The 20,235-nt window shown below is 47.4% G+C and overlaps 1 protein-coding gene across 2 annotated transcripts in view; it reads left to right on the top strand.

The window, feature by feature from the left end:
- LOC119436514 (G-protein-signaling modulator 2) overlaps positions 1-20,235 on the top strand; it is a 127,324-nt gene that overhangs the window by 44,700 nt on the left and 62,389 nt on the right. For both annotated transcript variants that reach the window (XM_037703379.2, XM_037703377.2), the window contains 3 exons: positions 354-424; positions 7,743-7,953; positions 9,732-9,943. In XM_037703379.2, the coding sequence (XP_037559307.1) occupies positions 354-424; positions 7,743-7,953; positions 9,732-9,943 (494 nt within the window). The remainder of the gene's footprint in view (positions 1-353; positions 425-7,742; positions 7,954-9,731; positions 9,944-20,235) is intronic.

Below are 20,235 nucleotides of genomic sequence, written 5' to 3'. Positions count from 1 at the left end.
GGGAGCAATACTGTGTGTTCTTATGGAAAGCCAAGGTACTGCCAGTTGTTCATTTTGGCAAATAAATTGATGTATTCACACATCTTGCTGAAGCACTGAGGTTTCTCTCGCATAACATTTGCCACAAGTCGGAAGGACCTCATGCACAAGATGTATCTTACTTTAAAGAAAATTATTACCATTCCTTCTGTTACAAAATGACTTGGGCACCTCGTCAGAGTTGATGGGCTTGCACAGTGCACATTAACTCTGTCATTTTCCAAACCAAGCTGACTGGCCAGCATTACATTTGTGCAAACATCCTTGTGTACTTTGTTATTGTTACAAATATCTGAATAGATATTGTGTTACAGGTGATGCGAGTGAAGCTAAAAAAGGTGCCATGGATGATATGAGTGCACCACAAGCTGCTTCTAATGCCAAGGTAATCACATTATGTAGATATTATACAACTTTTGTCATGTTTTATGGTGCTGCTGTAAAGGTCAATTAGTGCTGTTTCTCCATGTTCTAAAACCTATAAATGAAATATGTGACTACATCAGTGGTACTTCCATCTTTCGATGTAGCAGTGAATTCCACTTTTTAACCTCATTTGTTTGGCATTGCCATGTTCTAATCTGGATTTCTTTCCTGCATCTCTCTACATATGCTTTCTCCTGAGTGCAAATACATGTGTGTAACCCGGGCACTTTGAATTGATGCTGGAGGTTCAGCTCAATGTAAATTTAGAACTGTTATGTTTTTTTCAAGTGCACCCAACTTAGTCCTACATAACTAGGTCACTCTTAAAAATTGCAATTGAGGTTCTCATGCTCCTGTTGTCACCCTCATTTTTAGCAAGTAAATGCCAGATGTCAACCAGAAAATAACCTCAACACGATTATAAAGGCTCATTCACACCGGCGACTGACAGTGGTCGCGCGACCAAGTTGGTCGCAAATGGTCGCTTTTCTCGAAAAGCGACCATTTTGGGCCAGTCGCTCACTGCTCGATTTTTCAGCCGCGCGACTGTGGTCGCAAAGCTGCTCAACCAATCAGCGCCGCGCCGAAAGTGATGTGTGTCGTCGTCCACGCCAAATGCAATGTCCGCATCACGATATGCAGGCTACAGGCTGGTAATTGGTGTCTTGTCTTGTGATTCTGGGACGCAGCAGTTGCAGCAACGTGTCGAATGTACGCGGTCGCATTCGCTGGAAGCTAAACAGCAGGAAAAGAAAGCACAACACAAACCCTTTTTCCAGCTGCCGTTTCATTGGATGAGCATGCCACCCAAAGGTGAACAGCGGGTGAACAGCTTTGCGTTAATATTATGCACCGAATAACACGCAATGCGAACTATAAATTACAACTTGCTCTCGATAATACTCGTTGTCATGCGGACAAAGTTCGTGCAGGAGGCGGCTTGTGTGGCCGGTCACTTCACGCGAGCGGAGGCACGGGCGCACCCACGAGCGTCGCGTTTTCTTCGGAGGCTTCCGCGCTGCCACAGCTGACACCCCGGCGGAGCACATCAGCACAGGGACGACGTCTTCCTGTTCGCTCGAATCAAAATCCAGCTATCGCTCGAATCAAAATCCATGGCTGTTGCCGGAACGCGAAACCAATTTACAGAGTGCCAGCGAAGTGCGCGCTAACTGCGTAGATCCCTAGAATTCTCGCTGAAGAACGAGAATGTTTGGGATTGCGACTTGCAGGTCGTGCTCAGCCGGGCTTGCCGGTGTGATCATCAGTCGCCTTCGGTCGCTCTTTGTTCGCGACCTCCTCTAGTCGCCGGTGTGAATGAGCCTTAACACAATTGTAACGCGTAAAGTTGCTTTCAGTCAATCCAAGAGCTTTTTGTGTGGGACGCGAGCGTGGCTGGAAATCAGCAGATAGAAGTGAGTAGTGCGTCCCTGAACAACAAGCAACAACTATATTTTCTAATCGTACAGCCTCTACGACTCAGTTGCGCACCCTCGCACCACCTCTCTTTCCCGCACACAACGCGATAATATTTTACCGAGTCAAAGTTGGGAGAGGGTGTCTGGCTGATGCTGTGCGACCGTGAGGCCGCCACAAGCTCTTGGAATGGCTGATTTAGAGAGCCAATGATGAATGGTACACTAGTTGTCAGCTATGCAGTATTAGCCTAAGTAAACTGCAAATGGGAGGCTCAGTTTAAAGTACAGCTTGCATGTGTTTAGTGATGCATGGCATGGGGGTAATCGCCCATAATTAAACCATGTAGTGGTGCCTCGCTACAGTTGTGCCTGAAAAAGCTTACCACTAACGCTTGGCAAGAATAATAGCATTCACATCACATGCATTTGTCATGGTATGCTGATGCCATTTTGTGCTGGCTGTTGTGAGCTATAAATGAACAAGCAGTATGTGTGAAGTTTTGTTTCCTACTGGAGAAAACGCGAGTGGAGACCCACTGAATAAACTCAAACGAATTAAAGAGAAGGAAAAAGGAATCGCCGACCAAAAATTATTTTAAAGACCCAATGTTTCAGAGCCCGGTTGGTCCTTCAGGAGTGAGATGGCATGAGGTGCAGCAGTGCTTATACAGTGAAATCTCGTTGATACAATCTTCATGGGAACAGGAAAATAAACCCTATCATCCAAAAACTGTATTATCCGAACATAATCGTATATAAGCAAAAGAAATGGTATAAGAGGAAAAAAAAAATATCCCCAAAAACTAATTATGCAGAATCGTATCAACGAGATTCCACTGTATGTGTTTTTGGTCCTCTGACAGGCGCACAGGCACGTTTCATAGACCTTGAGAGTAAACGGCGGGAAGTGTTCCTGATGAACGAGTGATGTTGCCTGGCGTCTTCTGGATGTGCCAGGATTCCAAAAGGAGCCGCCGCCGCCGGTGGTTGTTTCCTCTCTCTCCAAGGTGACAGTGCCGTCGGGGCTAATCTGGTGATCAAAAAGCTCTGTTCTGCCACAGCACTGCATTCTATGTTTAGGTGGCGAAGGTCATTCTTGTGTTGACGAATTCTTATTAGTCTCACGAATATACATCGCGGGGCATTCTGTGCACGTATTCTTGTACATAATTCCCTGCGCCTTTTCGACAGGAACGTGGTCTTTTGGATGCGGTAGCACTGTAAACAGAGACTTGTCACCGACGTCAATCCCTGCCCCTCGCAACACATGGGCTCATTTTTCGCAGAGCGTTGCTTACGCTCTGCTCCAGTAACGTTTCGCGCACTCCGCTGGCTGTGTAAACTGTGTTGATTTCGCTTATTTGACATGCGTATCTTCCAGAGATGCCGGCCACGCGCTCTCAGCGTAGCTGTAAAACGACAAAGCAAGCAGTAGACGTACCCTAACGCGCTCCGCTCAAATGGCTTCGTAGTAGTGCGTGGGCAGTGTTCTTCGTTACGCTGCCGATGTGAGCAATGTGTGCACGCGCATTAGCGGTCCCGCTAGCGTTCCGCTCAGCAGCTGTGTGCAAATTGTTGAGATACGTTAATCTGAGCGGAGCGAACCATGAACGCTCTGCTAAAACTGTGTCTCGCTGACGCCTCAAATGTATGGTAGCGAGACAAGGCGCCGTTGTCGGAGTGGTTCGGCAGCCGCCGTTTTCCTTCTCGTTCCTTTGGCGGAGGGTGGGGTGAATAAATGCCTTTGTATAACTGTTCATTCCAAGGTCATGGATTACTGTGTTCTTCCTTCTGGAAGTGTGAGGACGAGCAAATTCTTTCGGCTCTGTTGATGAGGCTTCGGACTACAAAAACCTTGTGGCAGATGGGGTGATTAGAATTAAAGCTAAGATATCCTCCTATATGTGTCGGTTTTCTGAATATGGAAATAGACAGGTTTGTTGCACTCTTTTCACGAGGCCATCTAAAAAAGGGAGAGTTTTCACATTCTACTGTATAACTAGATCTGTGGAGTTAAGTGCACAAGCAAATTGTCCACCTTGGATGACTTCACCATGCAAAAAACAATCGTCCATGTAGCACACTAACTTTTTGGCTTGGAGGTGAAAGTACAAAGCGCCCACTTTTCTATGTCCTCCATGGCGAGTGCGGTGACTGTGACCAAGATTGCAGCACCCATAGCAGTTCCACTAGTCTATTTGTAGAACTGGTTGTCGAAAGAGAAGTAAGTGCTTGAAAGGCAGAATTCCAATAACCGACAGATGTGATTAATAGAAAGCGGAGTGCAGTCTTTCATTGTGGGTCATGTTCGAGCGCACAATGGGTCGCAGAAATCGCAAGGGACACGAGCACACTAGTGAACAGCAAAACCACATCAAAGGACACCATGCAGTTGCTATCATCAGGACTCGCATTGGATTTCATTCGTATGGTCAATAGATGCTCTATTCGTACTCCCATCAGGTGTAAGCTGGACCGCTTGTTTTGCACTATCGTCTGCTTGCATCAGCTCTCGAGAGCTTGCGCTTGTTTTGTCATTGTTTGCGATCGTTTTTTACAATGATGAGTCTAAACCGAGACATCCTGATGAAAAGGTTTTTAGATAAAGTGCGCTATATCCGATTCTGTACGACAAGATGGACCCTGTATGCAAGGACACAGAGGCGATGCCCAGTACCTCGTTCACCATGTCTCTTGAATGCAGCGACGCCGCAACACAAGGGAGCACACCAGTATGATTATGATCAGTGGTAATGACTTCATCATAAGACATGACGCGCATTAAGGACAAAGAACGTGAATACAGCGCCGATCTGTCAGCAGACGAGGGGAAAAGCACGCGACATCTTGCACCTACACGCGAAGTAAAAAATAGGCGAGATTTTCATGCTTTCACGTGACTCGCCGCCAGTTGGTGTCGCCACACTGCCGTAGCTGCGTTGTTTAAATGCCGCAAGCATGCCGTTCGCATTTTTCCGCTAGTGTGGCTGGGGCTTAATCCGTGAGCTTGGGATGAACGGTTGTACAAAGGCATTTATTCACGGCGCCGTGTCTCGATACCATACGTTCGATGCGTCAGCGAGACATTAGCCCATATGCTGCGAGGGGCAGGGGTTGAAGTCTCTCACAAGTCTCTCTCTATGGTCAATAGCCTCCTCCATCGTTCAAAAGACTGCGTTCCTGTCGAAGAGGCACAGGGCATTGTGTACAAGATTACCTGCACTGAATGCCCCCCCACAATGTATTGGGGCGATGACTTAAGGAGTAGCCATCTGTCGGAAGCGCCTCACTTGTGTAGTATGAGGGATAACGCAGCGCACTCCTCATAGATTTGGCTGTCGGCGCTCAATAAAAACACCATGTGGGAGCCCTCCTGGCCATTTTTGTAAGTACTCTCCAAACGAGGGAAGTTTCTTACTGTCAGAATAATCATCCTGGGCAAACAGAAAGCACAGAATAGTTTACAGGCACTATCTCATTACGAATACGTAAACGCCCATTGCGCACGGTCGCCGTGATGTAGTCCCCTGAACCAGCTTCTTGCGTGAAATGTAGGCAATCGCTGAGAGCAGACTATGTAAAATATCTTCTTACAGTGAGTGGTTATAGTCTGTACTATAACCAAATGGAGCATAACAGAATGAAGCCTCAATGCAGCGATCGCACTGGTTCGCAGCGACTGACTGTGCGTCTGCATGCATGCCCGTGCACAATGTTTCGATTTCGCTATAAGTGCGTTTTCGCACCGTACCGTGAGCTTTAGGCCGCAGCATATTGTTACGTGAAGGACGAGTCGGTACATTTAACAGTTCACAAGCAACCATTGTTGTGTGGACACTATCAGAGCTGTTCATAAATAATTTCGTTATAACTAGGGGCTTCGACGCTATACAGTAACTTGTGATGTGCCATCGGGACGATTCAGTCATTTTTTTTTTTCTGTTCTTCTAAATTATTGGATGTTTGAATATCGTTATTTCTCAAGTTGCGTTGCACTGTATGTAAAAACTTCCTAAGAATTTGTCGGCACAAGAATGACCTTTGCCACCTAAACAGAAAACACAATGTTATGGCAGAACACTGTGACCTCCTTGATCACCAGATTAGCCCTGATGGCAATGGCTCCTTTTGGAATTCTGCTGCATCCAGAAGACGCTGGGTAACATCAATTGTTTGTCGGGAACACTTTCCACCGTTAACTTTCAAGGTCTACGAAAAGTGTCTGCACGCCTGTCAAAGCACCAAAAACACATATAAGCACTGCTATGACTCACGCCATCTCACCCCTGAAGAAGAAGCCGTTCAGGGGCGCGATCTTGTACGCGTTCCACAATGGAACGGAGGCGGTCCATTCCATCGAGCCGCACACGATTGGTCAATTTGATCGTCACGGTCTGGTTTTTGAAATAAATTTTGGTTGGAGTTTTTCTTTTCCGTCTGTTTAATTTAGTTGTCCCCAACCAGGCGGATTTCTGCCAAATGCTTACCTTTTATTCTATACTAAAACTTTCATTTGAAAATGAAGCCATGGGTCATAGTCATAGCCAGGGGTTCAGTCGTTTCAGGAACAACAAAATGTCATAGAGAATGATGAACATTCTGGATGACCCTTCAACTGCCTCAACTGACCGACACAGTTAATTGCAACAAGATTGATGAAAATTGCTGCTTATCTATTCACGAGCTTCTTGAAGCCCTTGACTGTTGATGGGACCTGCTACTGAATCCTGACAGTAAATTGTTAGTTGCTCCATCATAAAATTTGTGCTGCCTCTGCATACTGAACCAAAGGAACATTCGCTGTGGGACTGCACACGCACATATACACATACGCGTGCAACGAATGGTGTTATCCTTGCCAATAAATATTTCAGGATGAGCTCATTACTCAAAAGTAGCAGAGCAGCATATTAATCTCGATCAATATAGGGCAGCATGTTTGCAGGAACTTCAGACTCGTCATCATAAATTAACCTTTCGCGTTTTTCTGGTACTGATCACCGACTGCGCAGAGCTACCGCTACGAGGGGATATCAACACACATATATGCACAGCATCCAGAATGGGATGTCGTGGAAGAAACTAGAAATCAAGCCCAAGTGGCAACCATGAGAGGGATGAGGGATGTCCAAGGCTGAAAGGGAACAGCAGAGAAAGCAGCTGTAGCAATAGGCCATTAAATTGTAAACTGTGACATGCTTTCATTTTGTATCTCAGGTCACCAGCCTTCATGAACTAAATTTTTCATCAGTATTTTTGAATGTGTGGGGACGTGAAGATTCTCATTTTTGGTCACCAGCCTCTCTACTACAATGCTGTTTCGTTTGGAAAGTGCATAAAAATAAGAGGGAGGGAAAAAAATTTGGTGCAATCTGTGTGTCTTCTTCTCCTGACTGCTTTATACCTGCTGAATGTTCCTATTTAGTACTATTTAGGACAGAGCGTTGCTGCTCTGTCCTCGCACGGCGCTCGGCAACTCGATCATGAGAAGAACCCGGTACCTCGATAGCGCGCAGAGAACCCGTAGCAATTAAGTGGCAGAGGTCCACGCAGTGCATTTCGCGTGGCCATAACATCCAATCCAATTTTGATGGCAGTTAAAAAAAAATGAAAATGCATATAAGTTTATTGATGCAACAACATGCACTGTGTTCTATAAGACGCTCCGACGAAAAATGCCGAAAAAAAAACGCTACTTATACACCAGAAAATACGATACATAGACAGATAAAAAAAGTCACAATGTATTATGTAACTTACTTCATGCTCATGTCTATTACGTGAATGACCATATTCGCCTTTAATAATTTGGTTTTAAGCTGCTCTCTTGCAATAACTGTGCCTTTTTTTCATCCTCAGCATACGAAACCAGCAAAGCAAGAAGTACCCTCTGACGCTCAAAAGCAGCAGCGGTCAGGAAGTGACATGGATCAGGATGCCTTCTTTGAGCTGCTAAGCGAGTTCCAGAGCAAGCGTATGGATGATCAGCGCTGTTCTATCACACCGCTGGAGAATAAGGAGAATGTATTGCCCAATGGATCACCTCCATATCCCAGCCCAACAAGTTCAGGTGTGACTTATTAGGTCTCCTGCATAATGAAATTTACCTGGAAAGCACATTCACGCACACATTTGCATGCTTCAGTCATGCTTCTTTTTCAAATGTGTATTTCTTTGTTTTCTACTTCGTAAGCTACATTGACTAAAACACATATTTTGTATACCAGTTGTTTCAAGTATATTTGAGACGAGATTTGAGGCAAAATGCCAACTCTTCCTAGCAAGATTTATAGCAGCAGCAGACACTAAATTTGACCAAAAATTGTCAATACTATAGTCATTAACTAAATTCGCAAATTATTTTTGTGCATATGTTGCAGTTGTGAAATTGAAGCCTGTCAATGTTAAAGCCTTAACACTAAAAATTAGTCCAGAGACTAACATCTGTTTTGATATTGTTGCAAGTTTTATTAAATGGAAAAATTTCCATCCACCTGACAGTATCGTGAAGCTACAAAGGAAACCCATAGAGGTTTCTCGGAAATAAAGCTTTGTAACAAAGTTTAAGAAAATTCGTCCTGGTCCGAGACGAATGATCGTACATCTCCATGGCCGAAAAGCTAAGGCCGTGAACATGCGCGACCAACTATGATGTGCCACAAGTGGTGTCCGTGACACATCAGAGCTGGTTGTACCTGTTTGCACCTTCTGCATTTCGCTGAGCTGTGCAAAACCACATGCTCCCCTGCTCGCACTTGAATCGCTGTACGCAGTATGTTCGATAAAGCACAAAAAGGGCTTATCGCTGCCCCAAATAAGCTTTTATTGAAATAGCAATTATGTAGACTCCCCAGGCGAATTTCTGCTCTCACCATGATGTTCCGTATAAAGTCCAAGTGCAATAACGTTGTGACGGTGTGCCATGTGCTGTAGGTGCTAGGCTAAAGCTTGCGAGGGTGAGCCAAGAATTTCTCGCACGTACAAAGGAGGCAGGCTTGGAGGGTGCGCGTCATCTCCTCTTCTACTCTCGCTGCCGTGACAGAGCACGGCCGCGTGTACCCTATCTTGGAGGTAATCTGCAGTGAGTTCAAAGGCTAGGTCCTAGGCCCAAGATGATGGCTTCGCATGCGCTGTGTTGCGAGCCTAGTTTGCATTGAAGCAAGAGGCAGCACGGAGAGGAATTCGCCGCTGCTGCCATTCATCACGTCAGCATTCTGACAGCGAGTGTCTGGTCGTCGTGTGAGATGTGTTTGTGTTTGCGTGACAGCATGCTTATTAATTTAGTTAGGAAGCAAATGTTTAGAGCAGTTTATGTAGCTGACAAAACTACTAACTTTACTTCATATAGCTAATACAGTATACAGTGAAAGCTCGATGATACGAATCTCACGGGGCCATGAAAAATATTCGTATTAGCCGAAATTCGTATCATCAAAACACAATTAAAACTACAGTCGAATCTCGATAATTCGAACTCGAAGGGGCCCGAAAATTTGTTCGAATCTTCATTGCAGTTGGACTGAAGGGGGAGGCGTGCTGCCATGCGTCTAGTTCAGTTGCGCTTCCGTGCTTCAAAACTTTGACGTGCTTTGATACTTCACTTTCGCTCTCCTTTTACTGCGACCGGATTTTCAGTGTTCGTTGTAACAGTACGGCGCTTTTGAAAGTGTTTGTTATGTCTGAACACAGTTTTAATAGGCTGGGCCAGAAAATCATAAATGCAGTGAAATGTGGTCATTATAACAGATAATTCATTACATCTGGGATTGTTATAAGTGGGTTTGACTAGATTTGACACGATGCAGTGTGCTCTGCTTTAAAGTGAGCCTATTGCATATGTTGTTGCAGGCCCAGAGGACAGTGCTAGTGTTCGGGAGGAACTGCTTGACCTCATAGTGGGCATGCAGAGCCGCCGCATGGATGAGCAGCGCACCAGCCTTCCACAGCTGCCAGGTCTGCGCCGCAACAACCACAACAACAATAGCCTGCATCACCATCACCGCATGTCTGTTGGATCGGTGCTTGAGGATGACTTCTTTGACATGATCGTGCGGTGCCAGGTGAGCAGATACACAGTAAATATACTTGCTGAGCTGTGTTTCTTGAGCTGGTTAGTTGGAATTGTGAGCAATTTGCTTTCAAATTGATACATTGATAAATGAAGGTGCATGCATGGGGTGGTGGCAGCATGATTGGAGCGTGGCAAAGAGGCCAATACCCCCCTACCAACTAAGTGTGAGGTAGCATCGTCTTGTTGTGCCTGGCTGTTAAGAACACAGGGATATTAATTTTTAACAGTGTCATGCCTGCTGTCAAATGTGAAGGCACCAAATGGTGAGCACAAGTTGCAATACTTTGATCTCGTGTTCTTGAGAACAAGCCTGTTTGAGATCTTTGGCAGCTTTTAAGCTAGCTGCTTATGAGCAAAGATGAGCTAGAGAAGATGCTGTGGGGATTTGAGGGGTGGGGGCAGAAGTACATACTACCCTCAAGTTTGCCTCCCCTGCCCCCTTTCTCCAAAACCTAATGAATAACCCTGTCACGATCGACGACACGCCACACGTTCGTCCCGAACTTATCCTTTATTATCCACTCCAACCCAACGCACCACACCACTCACGTTCCCCCATTCACCTCTCTGTCCCCCGCACACACTCACTCTCGCCGCTGTCTTCCCCACACTCGCGCCACCTCTAATCCGCTCCGTCAACTACTGTTGATCCCGCGCTTGGCCTCCGAGAACCGTGGCTCCTCATCGCATGTCTTGCGCTCGCTTGCCCCGGCCCTTGTGCGTCACAACTCTCCCCCCCCTCGAATTGTGAAGCCGTGCTGGTAGGGAGAAGCAATGGCTCATGGTAGAGCATCAACTGATCCGCGTGGGCAGTAGTCCGATAACGTCCTGTAGTAGGATCGCTCAAAACAAAGTCATTGTCGCCTAATCGTTTGAGTACACAATAAGGTCCACTTCGCCGCGGTGCCAATTTTGCCGAAACGCCCTTGGCCGCATCACTCAAGGTGTGAGAATCCAGGAGCACAAGGTCACCTTCTTTGATGGTCGTTGGCTGCCGATGACGGTCGTAACAGGATTTTTACACCTTCCAAGCAACTGCCTGATGTGTCCGAGCATATTGGAGGGCCTCTCCAAGGCACCGCTGAAGTTCTGTAGCAAGTGCATGGTGTGCTGCTTTCGGAGGCTCCGTGTCCTCCTTATCACTTGCAGGTTCCCATGGGGTGCGCAACTCGCGGCCGTAACACAACAATGCTGGAGTATATCCGGTGACAACGCTCTCGGCAGTACGCATGGCAAGGCTGATCTCAGGTATATGCCGGTCCCAGTCTTTGTGGTTGGAGCAGTATGCCCGTAGACATTGCTTAATTGTGCCATTGTGACGCTCTACCATTTGGCCGGCCGGCCGGTAAGGCACCGTGTGGCGATCTTTGATGCCCCAGTGTTTCAAGAGGTTGCGCCATAGTGTGCTAACAAAGGGCTTGCCATTGTCGCTGGTGATGGCCACAGGTGTGCCATGGCGGCAGAAGACTTGCACCATGCACTCCAGTATTTTTGCACTTGTTGCTGCTCGTAGAGGGAAAAGCTCTGGGAACTTGGTAAATTTATCAATAACTACCAGCAAGTATTTGTGGCCCCGAGGTGTAGATGGCAAGGGCCCGATAATGTCGACACTGAGTTCTTCCATGGGTGATGTTGCCCACTGACTGCTCATGAGGCCCTCTGGTTTCTTGCACCGAGCTTTTGTGCGCTGACAGACAGTACAGCATTGTACATACTTTGATATGTCAGCCCGCATGCCCAGCCAGACGAATCGTGCTGCAACACGCCTCAGAGTTTTGAAAAATCCAGCATGGCCCGCAGTGGGATGGTCATGGGCCATCTTCAACGCCAGCTGACGCAAGTGTTTAGGTAGCCACGCTACCTTCTTGTTGCCTCTTTGCTGAACCAGTAGTCCGTTTGGCTGCAGTTCCGTTGTTTCTGCCAGATCGCGAAAAAGGCGATGATCAGGGTCTGAGCTTGGAAGCTGAGTCCCTTGGACCACTGCCTTGAGCTTTAAGAGGCGGTCATCACGAGCCTGTTCTTGTACAAGCTGTAGTGTGTCACTCAATAGCGAAGAGTCATTCTCCGAGGCAACAGCTACTTCATCAAATGTAATTTTGCCTTCAGGTTCTGGGGCAGCAATGGGGAACAGAGTCTCATGCAGGTTGTCATTTGGGCTGTCTTCACACTGGAGAGGGGCTCTACTAAAGGCATCAGCGGGTATGTTTGCCAGCCCTCGTCTGTGCTTGATTCGGCAGTTGAAGCCCTGCAGCCGAAGAACCCAACGCTTGACCCTGGGTGAAGCTTGGTCAGTATTAAACATCCATGCCAGAGAGGAGTGATCACAGTGTATCTCAAACTCTGTAAATTCAAGATATGCCCTGAAGTTGTCCACTGCCCAGACTACTGCCAGGCATTCCCACTCCTGGACAGTATAATGTCTCTCCGCTGCTGTAAGGACTCTGCTAATGAAGGATACAGGCCGCAGTCCCTCAGGGCCAGCCTGCAGTAGCACAGCTGCAATCCCAATGCCACTTGCATCTGTCTCTACCACAAAGGGTCGATTTAGATCTGGGAGGCTTGTAACAGCATCCTGAGCTAAGGCCTGCTTGAGTGCAGTGAAAGCCTGTTCTTGGCACTCCTGCCACTGCCATGGCTCGTTCTTCTTCAAAAGGCTGGTCAGTGGATGTGTCGTCAGTGAGAAGTGGGGGATGAAGCTTCTATAGTAGCCGGCTAGTCCCAGGAAGGCTTGCAACTGCTTAACTGTGCTGGGTCTTGGGTAATCCAGCACCGCACGCACCTTCTCCTCGTCTGGTCTGCACTGCCCAGGGGAGATGACGTGGCCTAAAAACTTAAGGGATTGGCAGCAGACCTGCATTTTATCTGGATTAATTGTAAGACCAGCAGCCTCAATGCGTTGCAGCACTTCCCTTACATGCTCAACATGGTTTTCCAGTGTCTCCGAGTAGACAAGAACGTCGTCTAAAAACGCCATAGCGAAGTGGTGATTGATTCCCTGCAGCACCCGGTCCATCAGGGTTTGAAAAGTTGCTGGGCCGCCTGCCACCCCAAAGGGCATCCTTGTAAACTCAAAAGTACCTTGATGGCAAATGAAGGCCGTTTTGGCTATGTCAGCTTCGCAAACAGGAATTTGGAAAAACCCTTGAGAGAGATCAAAGCTTGAAAACCACATTGCTTGGCCCAATTGCGCTAGCAGCCAGTCTGTTCGAGGCATTGGGTAGGCAGGTACTTGGGTGCGTGCATTTAATGGCCGGTAATCTACAGCGAGCCGGTAGCCTCCAGATTTCTTTGCAACGAGCACTGGGGCGCTAGTCCAAGGGCTGGTGCTCCGTCTTATAAGGCCCTGTTCCAGGAGGTCATCCACACAGCCCTCGATGATCTTTTGTTTCTTCACGTTCACGGGACGTAGCTTGCATCTCACGGGCGCACTATCCCTTGTGTCAATGCGGTGCTGAGCCAGGGTGGTACATCCTGGAATTGTAGAAAACAGATGGCTAAAGTCATACAGAACTTCACTCATGCTTGGCTGTAGCTCCTTAGTGGTAGCCAGGTGCATGTTCTCTATGTCCGGAACCACCAGCACTTCCTCAAAGAGGTTGTGCAAGTGGTATGACTCTGCATTTTCTATTGCCAGTGCTGCTGCTGGGTCCCTTTCGCGCTTAGCAAATGGCACCATGCACTGTGGATCGGTTCCAATAGTCCATCCACCCAGCGATACATGTAGAGAGATGCCTGTTGCTGTCAAAAAATCTCTGCCCAGCACAATGTCCCGACACAAGTCTGGCACACACAGGAAGTGTTGACTGCGGCTGCTTGTGGCCCACTGTATTTTGCACTTGAGGGAAGTCGTTGATTGAGACCAACCTGTTGCCAGGCGGAGTGCTCGTTCCTGTGTCTTGGGTTTGGAGCCTGCCTCGACCGCTACCCTTGCCGCCGGTGCTCCAAGCAAGCTCACACTCGAGCCTGTGTCCAGTAGGGCCTGGAACGTCGTCCTCCCAATCCGCACTTCCAGGAGAGGCTCCTTGTTGCCGGCCAAGGCCGCTACTTGCAGCGCAGTCTCGTAGGTGCTTGCCGGTGTAGCACCTACTGTCTCCCGTTTCCCGCACACTGAGAGCGGATATGCCCGATCCCGTTGCATTGGTAGCAGCGGGGCGGGACGCCACGTCGACCTGTAGGGCACTCGCGAGCTATGTGGCCGACGCCTCCACAGCGATGGCAGGTAAATCGTCCGGGGTCAAGCGGTTGGTACCGTTGCGGCTGTGACGGCGCTGAGAAATGTGGCGTCCTTGTGGTGAATGCAGCCAACCCGCGCAATTGGTCTCGGTGGTAGGAGGGCTGTATCGCCGCGGGGTGCAACGGCCAGGGGGATGCCGCTGGCGGATACTGGAACGGCGCGGCAGCCGCTGTGATCAACCCTCCGGGTTGTGTTCCCGACAGGCCGGCTACGTTTATAGTCGACTGGAAGGCCAAGTCCCTCGCGACTTGGTCAGTCGGTGGTGGTGGTGGCTTGTACTGCAGGCGCCTCCAGAAACGCTCTATGAGGCCGTCAGCGGCCTTCGCCAACTCCGCGAGACTGGAGAACTGCCTTCCTTCCACCAAATCCTGGAGCTGCGGGTGCATCTGCCGCAGCACGCGGTCAACTTTTTCTGACTCGGGAACTTCGCCGCCAATCCGGTCGTAGTAGGCCGCGATTGTATAAATAAATTCTTTTAAATTTTCTTGCGGATGTTGCGTCCGCAGCTCTAGCTCTTGCTTCAAGCGGCGCTTCGCGTCAATGGAGGAGAAAACTCCGCGATAAATGCGGCAGTGAACTCCTCCCACGACGCAAACGCGCTCACGAATCGCCACCACAACTTCGCGCTTCCTTCCAGCGCAGCGGGCACAATGTGGGTAAGCCTTCTGTCGGCGGCGACACCGCTGACCAAACAAAAGGTCTCCAGCCGGTCTAAAAATTCCTCGGGGGACTGCGGGTCGTTGAATCCCTTATACTTTGGAGGCTGACCTCCCGTGGAGCGCGGAACGCATTCGCTCGCCGGTTGAACCGCCGCCGCCGTGGTCGCGGTTCTCGGAGGTAAGGCCTCGGCCGCCATGAGTCTTTGTCGCACAGCTGCCGCAACTTGCTCACGTTCCATGGCCGATCCGTTCGTCTGTCCCAGCATATGCTGTACTAATTCTTCGGGCACATTCACTGCCTCCATGTCCACGTCGATCCCGGACGGGCCCCCACTTGTCACGATCGACGACACGCCACACGTTCGTCCCGAACTTATCCTTTATTATCCACTCCAACCCAACGCACCACACCACTCACGTTCCCCCATTCACCTCTCTGTCCCCCGCACACACTCACTCTCGCCGCTGTCTTCCCCACACTCGCGCCACCTCTAATCCACTCCGTCAACTACTGTTGATCCCGCGCTTGGCCTCCGAGAACTGTGGCTCCTCATCGCGTGTCTTGCGCTCGCTTGCCCCGGCCCTTGTGCGTCACAAGCTGGAGCAGTTGCACGGAATATAATGCATATTACCCGTAAGAACAAAGCTTTTCGAAATGCATTTCACAATTTAAAAAAAAAAAGTACTTAATAGCTTTTTAAGCTGAATCGCCCCTGTGGTCTGATAGTCTGACTTTCAGATTCTCACTCGCACACAGAGCAAGTCTGCCAGCTGGTCATGACATGACACATGCACCGTGTGAGTCTGGGGGAATTGCATTAGCCACTACATATAGTAACAGTTTTACCCGCCATGGTTGCTCAGTGGCTACGGTGTTGGGCTGAGCATGAGGTCGCGGGATTGAATCCCGGCCACGGCGGCCGCATTTCGATGGGGGTGAAATGCGAAAACACCAGTGTACTTAAATTTAGGTGCACGTTAAAGAACCCCAGGTGGTCCAAATTTCCGGAGTCCCCCACTACGGCGTGCCTCAGAATCAGATTGTGGTTTTGGCACGTAAAACCCCATAAGTAATAGTAACAGTTTTAATGTTAGCCTTTGTAATTTTAATATGCATGACTTAGCTAGCAACGCAGGTGCATTTCACCATGTTAGGCAAGCAACAGATTTGTCCAGTACAAGAAACAAATTTGCAAAGAGGACCACACACTCACCTTCTTGTCCTTCTCGGGCACTATGTGAAAGACCCTATGAAAAGGTTTCAGTCAAGGAGCGTTCTTCACAGAAGCTCCTTGCCACTTGTTCTTCAACACCGAAAAAGCCACTGGTGCAGAGGCTGACAAACTTTAACGAGGCAAGTTCCTGTCCAATGGCACTGCACAGAAAATACCAGGAGTACACCTTTTAACTCATTACGACAACAAAACAGACTCTGAGTATAGCACAGTATTGAACTGCAAAGTGCGTTTGTGTCGTACACTTAAGCTATTTAGAGCCTGGCACATATGTAATGCATAGGCTTTTGTTGCGTTTTCTTTTTGTAACATTTCTGGCTTACCAGTAATCTGCCTACAGTGAGACTGACATTTCTGGTACCAGAAATGTAATTTTCCAGTCCAGCTTATTCCTCCTTGGTGTCCCTCTATAAGTTCTGGAAAAATCCACCTGTGGCGAAATGCACTTGCATTCCACTAGTTTTCCCTAAAAAAGTTGCTTGCCCAGTGTGGGACCAAACTATATGAAGTACAAATGTACTTTGTGGCACATTTCAAAAACCATTACAACACAATACAATTTCCCCTGTTAGTAATACTTGACCCTTTAATTGATAAAGCCTAAGAGGCTGTACTGACCTTTGTGCCACAGTTATGTGAAAAGTGTTCACTAACCCTAAAAGAAAATACTACTAGTACATGGCTTTTAGGAACCATAAACAATAAAAGTACAAAACAATCAGAGTTGCGAGACAACAGTGTGTGCAGCATCAAAGTTGGTGTGAAAGGCTCATAAAAGGGAAAAAAAAGAAAAATTCCTAGAAAGTCTTAGCAGAACTCTTTGAAAACAGACACTAAGTACAGTGTTGGCTGTTAGAGCGATCTCCACCATGCTCCGCTAGCCAGCTTCGGGCCTGGTGCTCATAACTATGTGCATGCTAATCATACGAAAGAGATTTGAAGACTCTCATCGATACCTACATAACATGTTCTGGCTTCCCACAAAGTTTAAGCCCATTTGCCTAACATCTGCACGTGAAATAAAACATGCAAATGATGAAATCATTGTCAGGCAACGTTTCTTTTTTTATTTTGCTTGTCATAAAGGCTCCAAATGCACACAATAAAAAGAGAAACTGAGTGTTTCGCTTGAAGGCCCAAAGCATTTACAAGCGATAGCAAGGTTCATCATTGTGCTTGGACTGCTCTGATGGTGTTCAAAGTACACGAAAGTGCAACATCTTGGCGCAACAGAGCACTTAAAGGGGCCCTTAAAGCTGTTTTCGGGTCACTATATTTGCTTTAGATCTATTCTAAGCATGTTATAAAACACAGAGCAAAACAAATTATGAAATTTGACCCACACACACCTCCTAAGTTATCAGTCAAAGAAAATAATTCAAATTACAAGCAAAATGAGAGCTAACCTCCACTCAAATGTTCGCAGCTTTAAGGTGCACATTTCACTCTCCCACGATGTCGCATGGTGCTAACCAATAGCAACAGGGCAATAGCGGAAGTCGGTGTGCTATGGTTGCCAAACCTGCTCAGCCTGTCGATGGCGTTCTATGATGTTCCCATGACCTTCGCGATTGGGTGCCATGCAGTCTAATTTCGGAACCCATGGCGTCCCTTTTATAGCTGCAACAACTTCCGCGAGACAGCTGTCGACACGCCAAAGCGCTTGGCATGTGATGTGTTATTCCCATGGTTGCAACACCTCGAGTGTGGTTCTCAGATACATAAAATGGTTGTAAAATGTAATGCCGTACCTTTTTCGCAGTACTCGCAATACCGTGCAAACGTAAATCTCGCATGACATTTTTAACTCTCTTTTGCCACGTCCCGTCTATGAAGTACACAAAATTGCCGCATTGCGGCGATGCCATTGGTGCCACTCAACAAGCTTTAGCTGGCGTGTTGCAGGGCCCTTGATAACCCTGTCTAATAAAAGCAACAAGCACCGCATAGATGTAGATTATTTTTCCCAAGAAGGGTTCGGCGAGTATAAGCTAACATTTACAATCTTCTCAAGTATACAATTAAACATGCCACAATTCAACAGTGATATTACAATTCACACAATGCATTCAGCAGGCTCTGTATGCCAAGTTGAAAAAGAACCAGCAGAAGACTGCTGCAGGCAAGTACCACTTTGAGCAGACTTGACTGAAAATTGCAGACACTATACACCAATTTATGTATGAAGATATAACAAATAACCAACCAGCAGAATGCTCTCAGAACGTTGCTCGATACATGTGTTCCACCAGTGACGTAGACTCTGTAGTCTGACTGTGGTAGCTCTGCCAGTAGCTTCTTTCCTGCAACAACAAACATAGTTAAGGCATCTCGAGTGACATATGCTGTCTTCTAGGATAAGCATTTTGCAGCAGGAGGTTGGATACCCAACTTATAGTACTCATGCGCAGTAAGCAGCAGCGATGAAGGAATCAGGAGGAAGCATGAAGTCATGCAACTAGCTTCGAAAGCCAACTCTCTCTGAAGCCGTCCCCTGTGCTCCAAAAGTCGACCCAAGACGTGACCTTCGAGTCTGCTGTGCTTGGCAGACGCAGCCCAGTATTTATTTATTTATTTATTTATTTATTTATTTATTATTTATTTATTATTTATTTATTCAGTATACCTTACAGGCCCCATGAGGAGCATTGAGCAAGGGGCATCACTGCAAGACAGTTGTACACATGAATACCAAGACAACGAGAACCGCAAAGATGAGTAGAATCATCATTACAAACAGGGTTACAAATGAAGGTGGTTAGCATACAAACATCAAATAAATTTTACCACGCACCATTGCTGGCGCACATAATCAAAACATTGTGTAAGAAATAGTGTAGTTTAAAGCATGAAAGAGAAAAATAATCAGCGTGACGTTAGACAGAACATGGCTACAGAACAGCACATTTTAGGCAGAACGCAGGTCAGAAGTTGCCTAAATTTATCTCTGCGTTTGTTCGACCATGCGTCAGGGAGGGAATTCCACGAGGGATGGCTCATGGCGAAGCCAACAAATTAAATGCATCTGGTTTCGTAGCAGAGAGTGAAACTTGATAAATTATTCCGTGATATGCAACTCGCACGCTTCCACAGCAAAGACGAGGATTCATTGATAAACATATTGATAGAGTATGTTTGGTTACTGGTAAGCTTTAATAGGGTGGGTGCTTCTTTGGGTGCTCTGCCAACTACTCTGTGCATATTTTTCTCGATAGTTTGTGCAACTTCGGGTGTTTCTTGTGACATATACATTTACCTCTTCTTGTAAATGTGAACGTGGCAGACACACGTTGCTATCGCTCCCATTGCCTTTTCAGAGGAGCACATGTCGAACATGGTGGTGGGATGTGAACTTCCTCTGGCTTCAAATTTTGTCACGGGACACAACCTCCTAGTTTCTTTCTTCTTCCATGGTAGGAAGAAAGTATGCTGATAGATTAAAATGAATTGATGGTATAGAGGCAATGTGCGTATTAGGTCCATTTTTTAGCCCCTAAGTGCATTGGCTGTGTGCAACATAGATGACATAATAATACAGTAACCATACTTCGTATTTCATTTCCCTACCTCAAAACATCTATCACTCAGTATATTAATAGTGTGGAGATTTAGAGAAAACCCGTCACCTTCATGCGGGCATTTGCCTATTCTGCCATCATCCCTGCGCCTCGTTTTCACTTGCGACGGTTTGTCGGGGGTGAGTTTTTACACAGAACGTCTCCAATAGTGGCGCTTCGCAGTGGGCCCCAGGGAAACCAGCACAGCGGGCAGAGCGAGAGCAAAGAACTCTCTGGGACAGCATCTCTGCATTGTGGAGATAAGGTGCGTCTCAGTGCATTTAAGCTGGCATTCGCCTATTCTGTCATCTCTATGCCTCTCGCTTTCCACAAGCAACGGTTGTCAGGGGTGGCATTTTTTTACACGGACTGGTTTGCAGCGGTGGTGCAACCGGCAGAGCAGGCTCAAGAGAGACCTGTATGTATAGTCTTTCCTCTCGTCCACTGGCCCCCTTTGTTTGGGCGTTGCTCAGACTTGAGCTCGTCTGCGGTGCCTTGCACCTACGGCAAGCAAGTACCTTGTGTTGCTCCTTTTCTGAACGCTAAGCCAAAGAGCACTGCCTAGTGCTCGTGCGTGGTCCCACTACACCAAGCCA

The sequence above is a fragment of the Dermacentor silvarum genome, chromosome 1 (genome assembly GCF_013339745.2).
Source record: "Dermacentor silvarum isolate Dsil-2018 chromosome 1, BIME_Dsil_1.4, whole genome shotgun sequence".
NCBI lineage: Eukaryota > Metazoa > Arthropoda > Arachnida > Ixodida > Ixodidae > Dermacentor > Dermacentor silvarum.
This window is presented reverse-complemented; position numbering and strand designations above follow the sequence as displayed.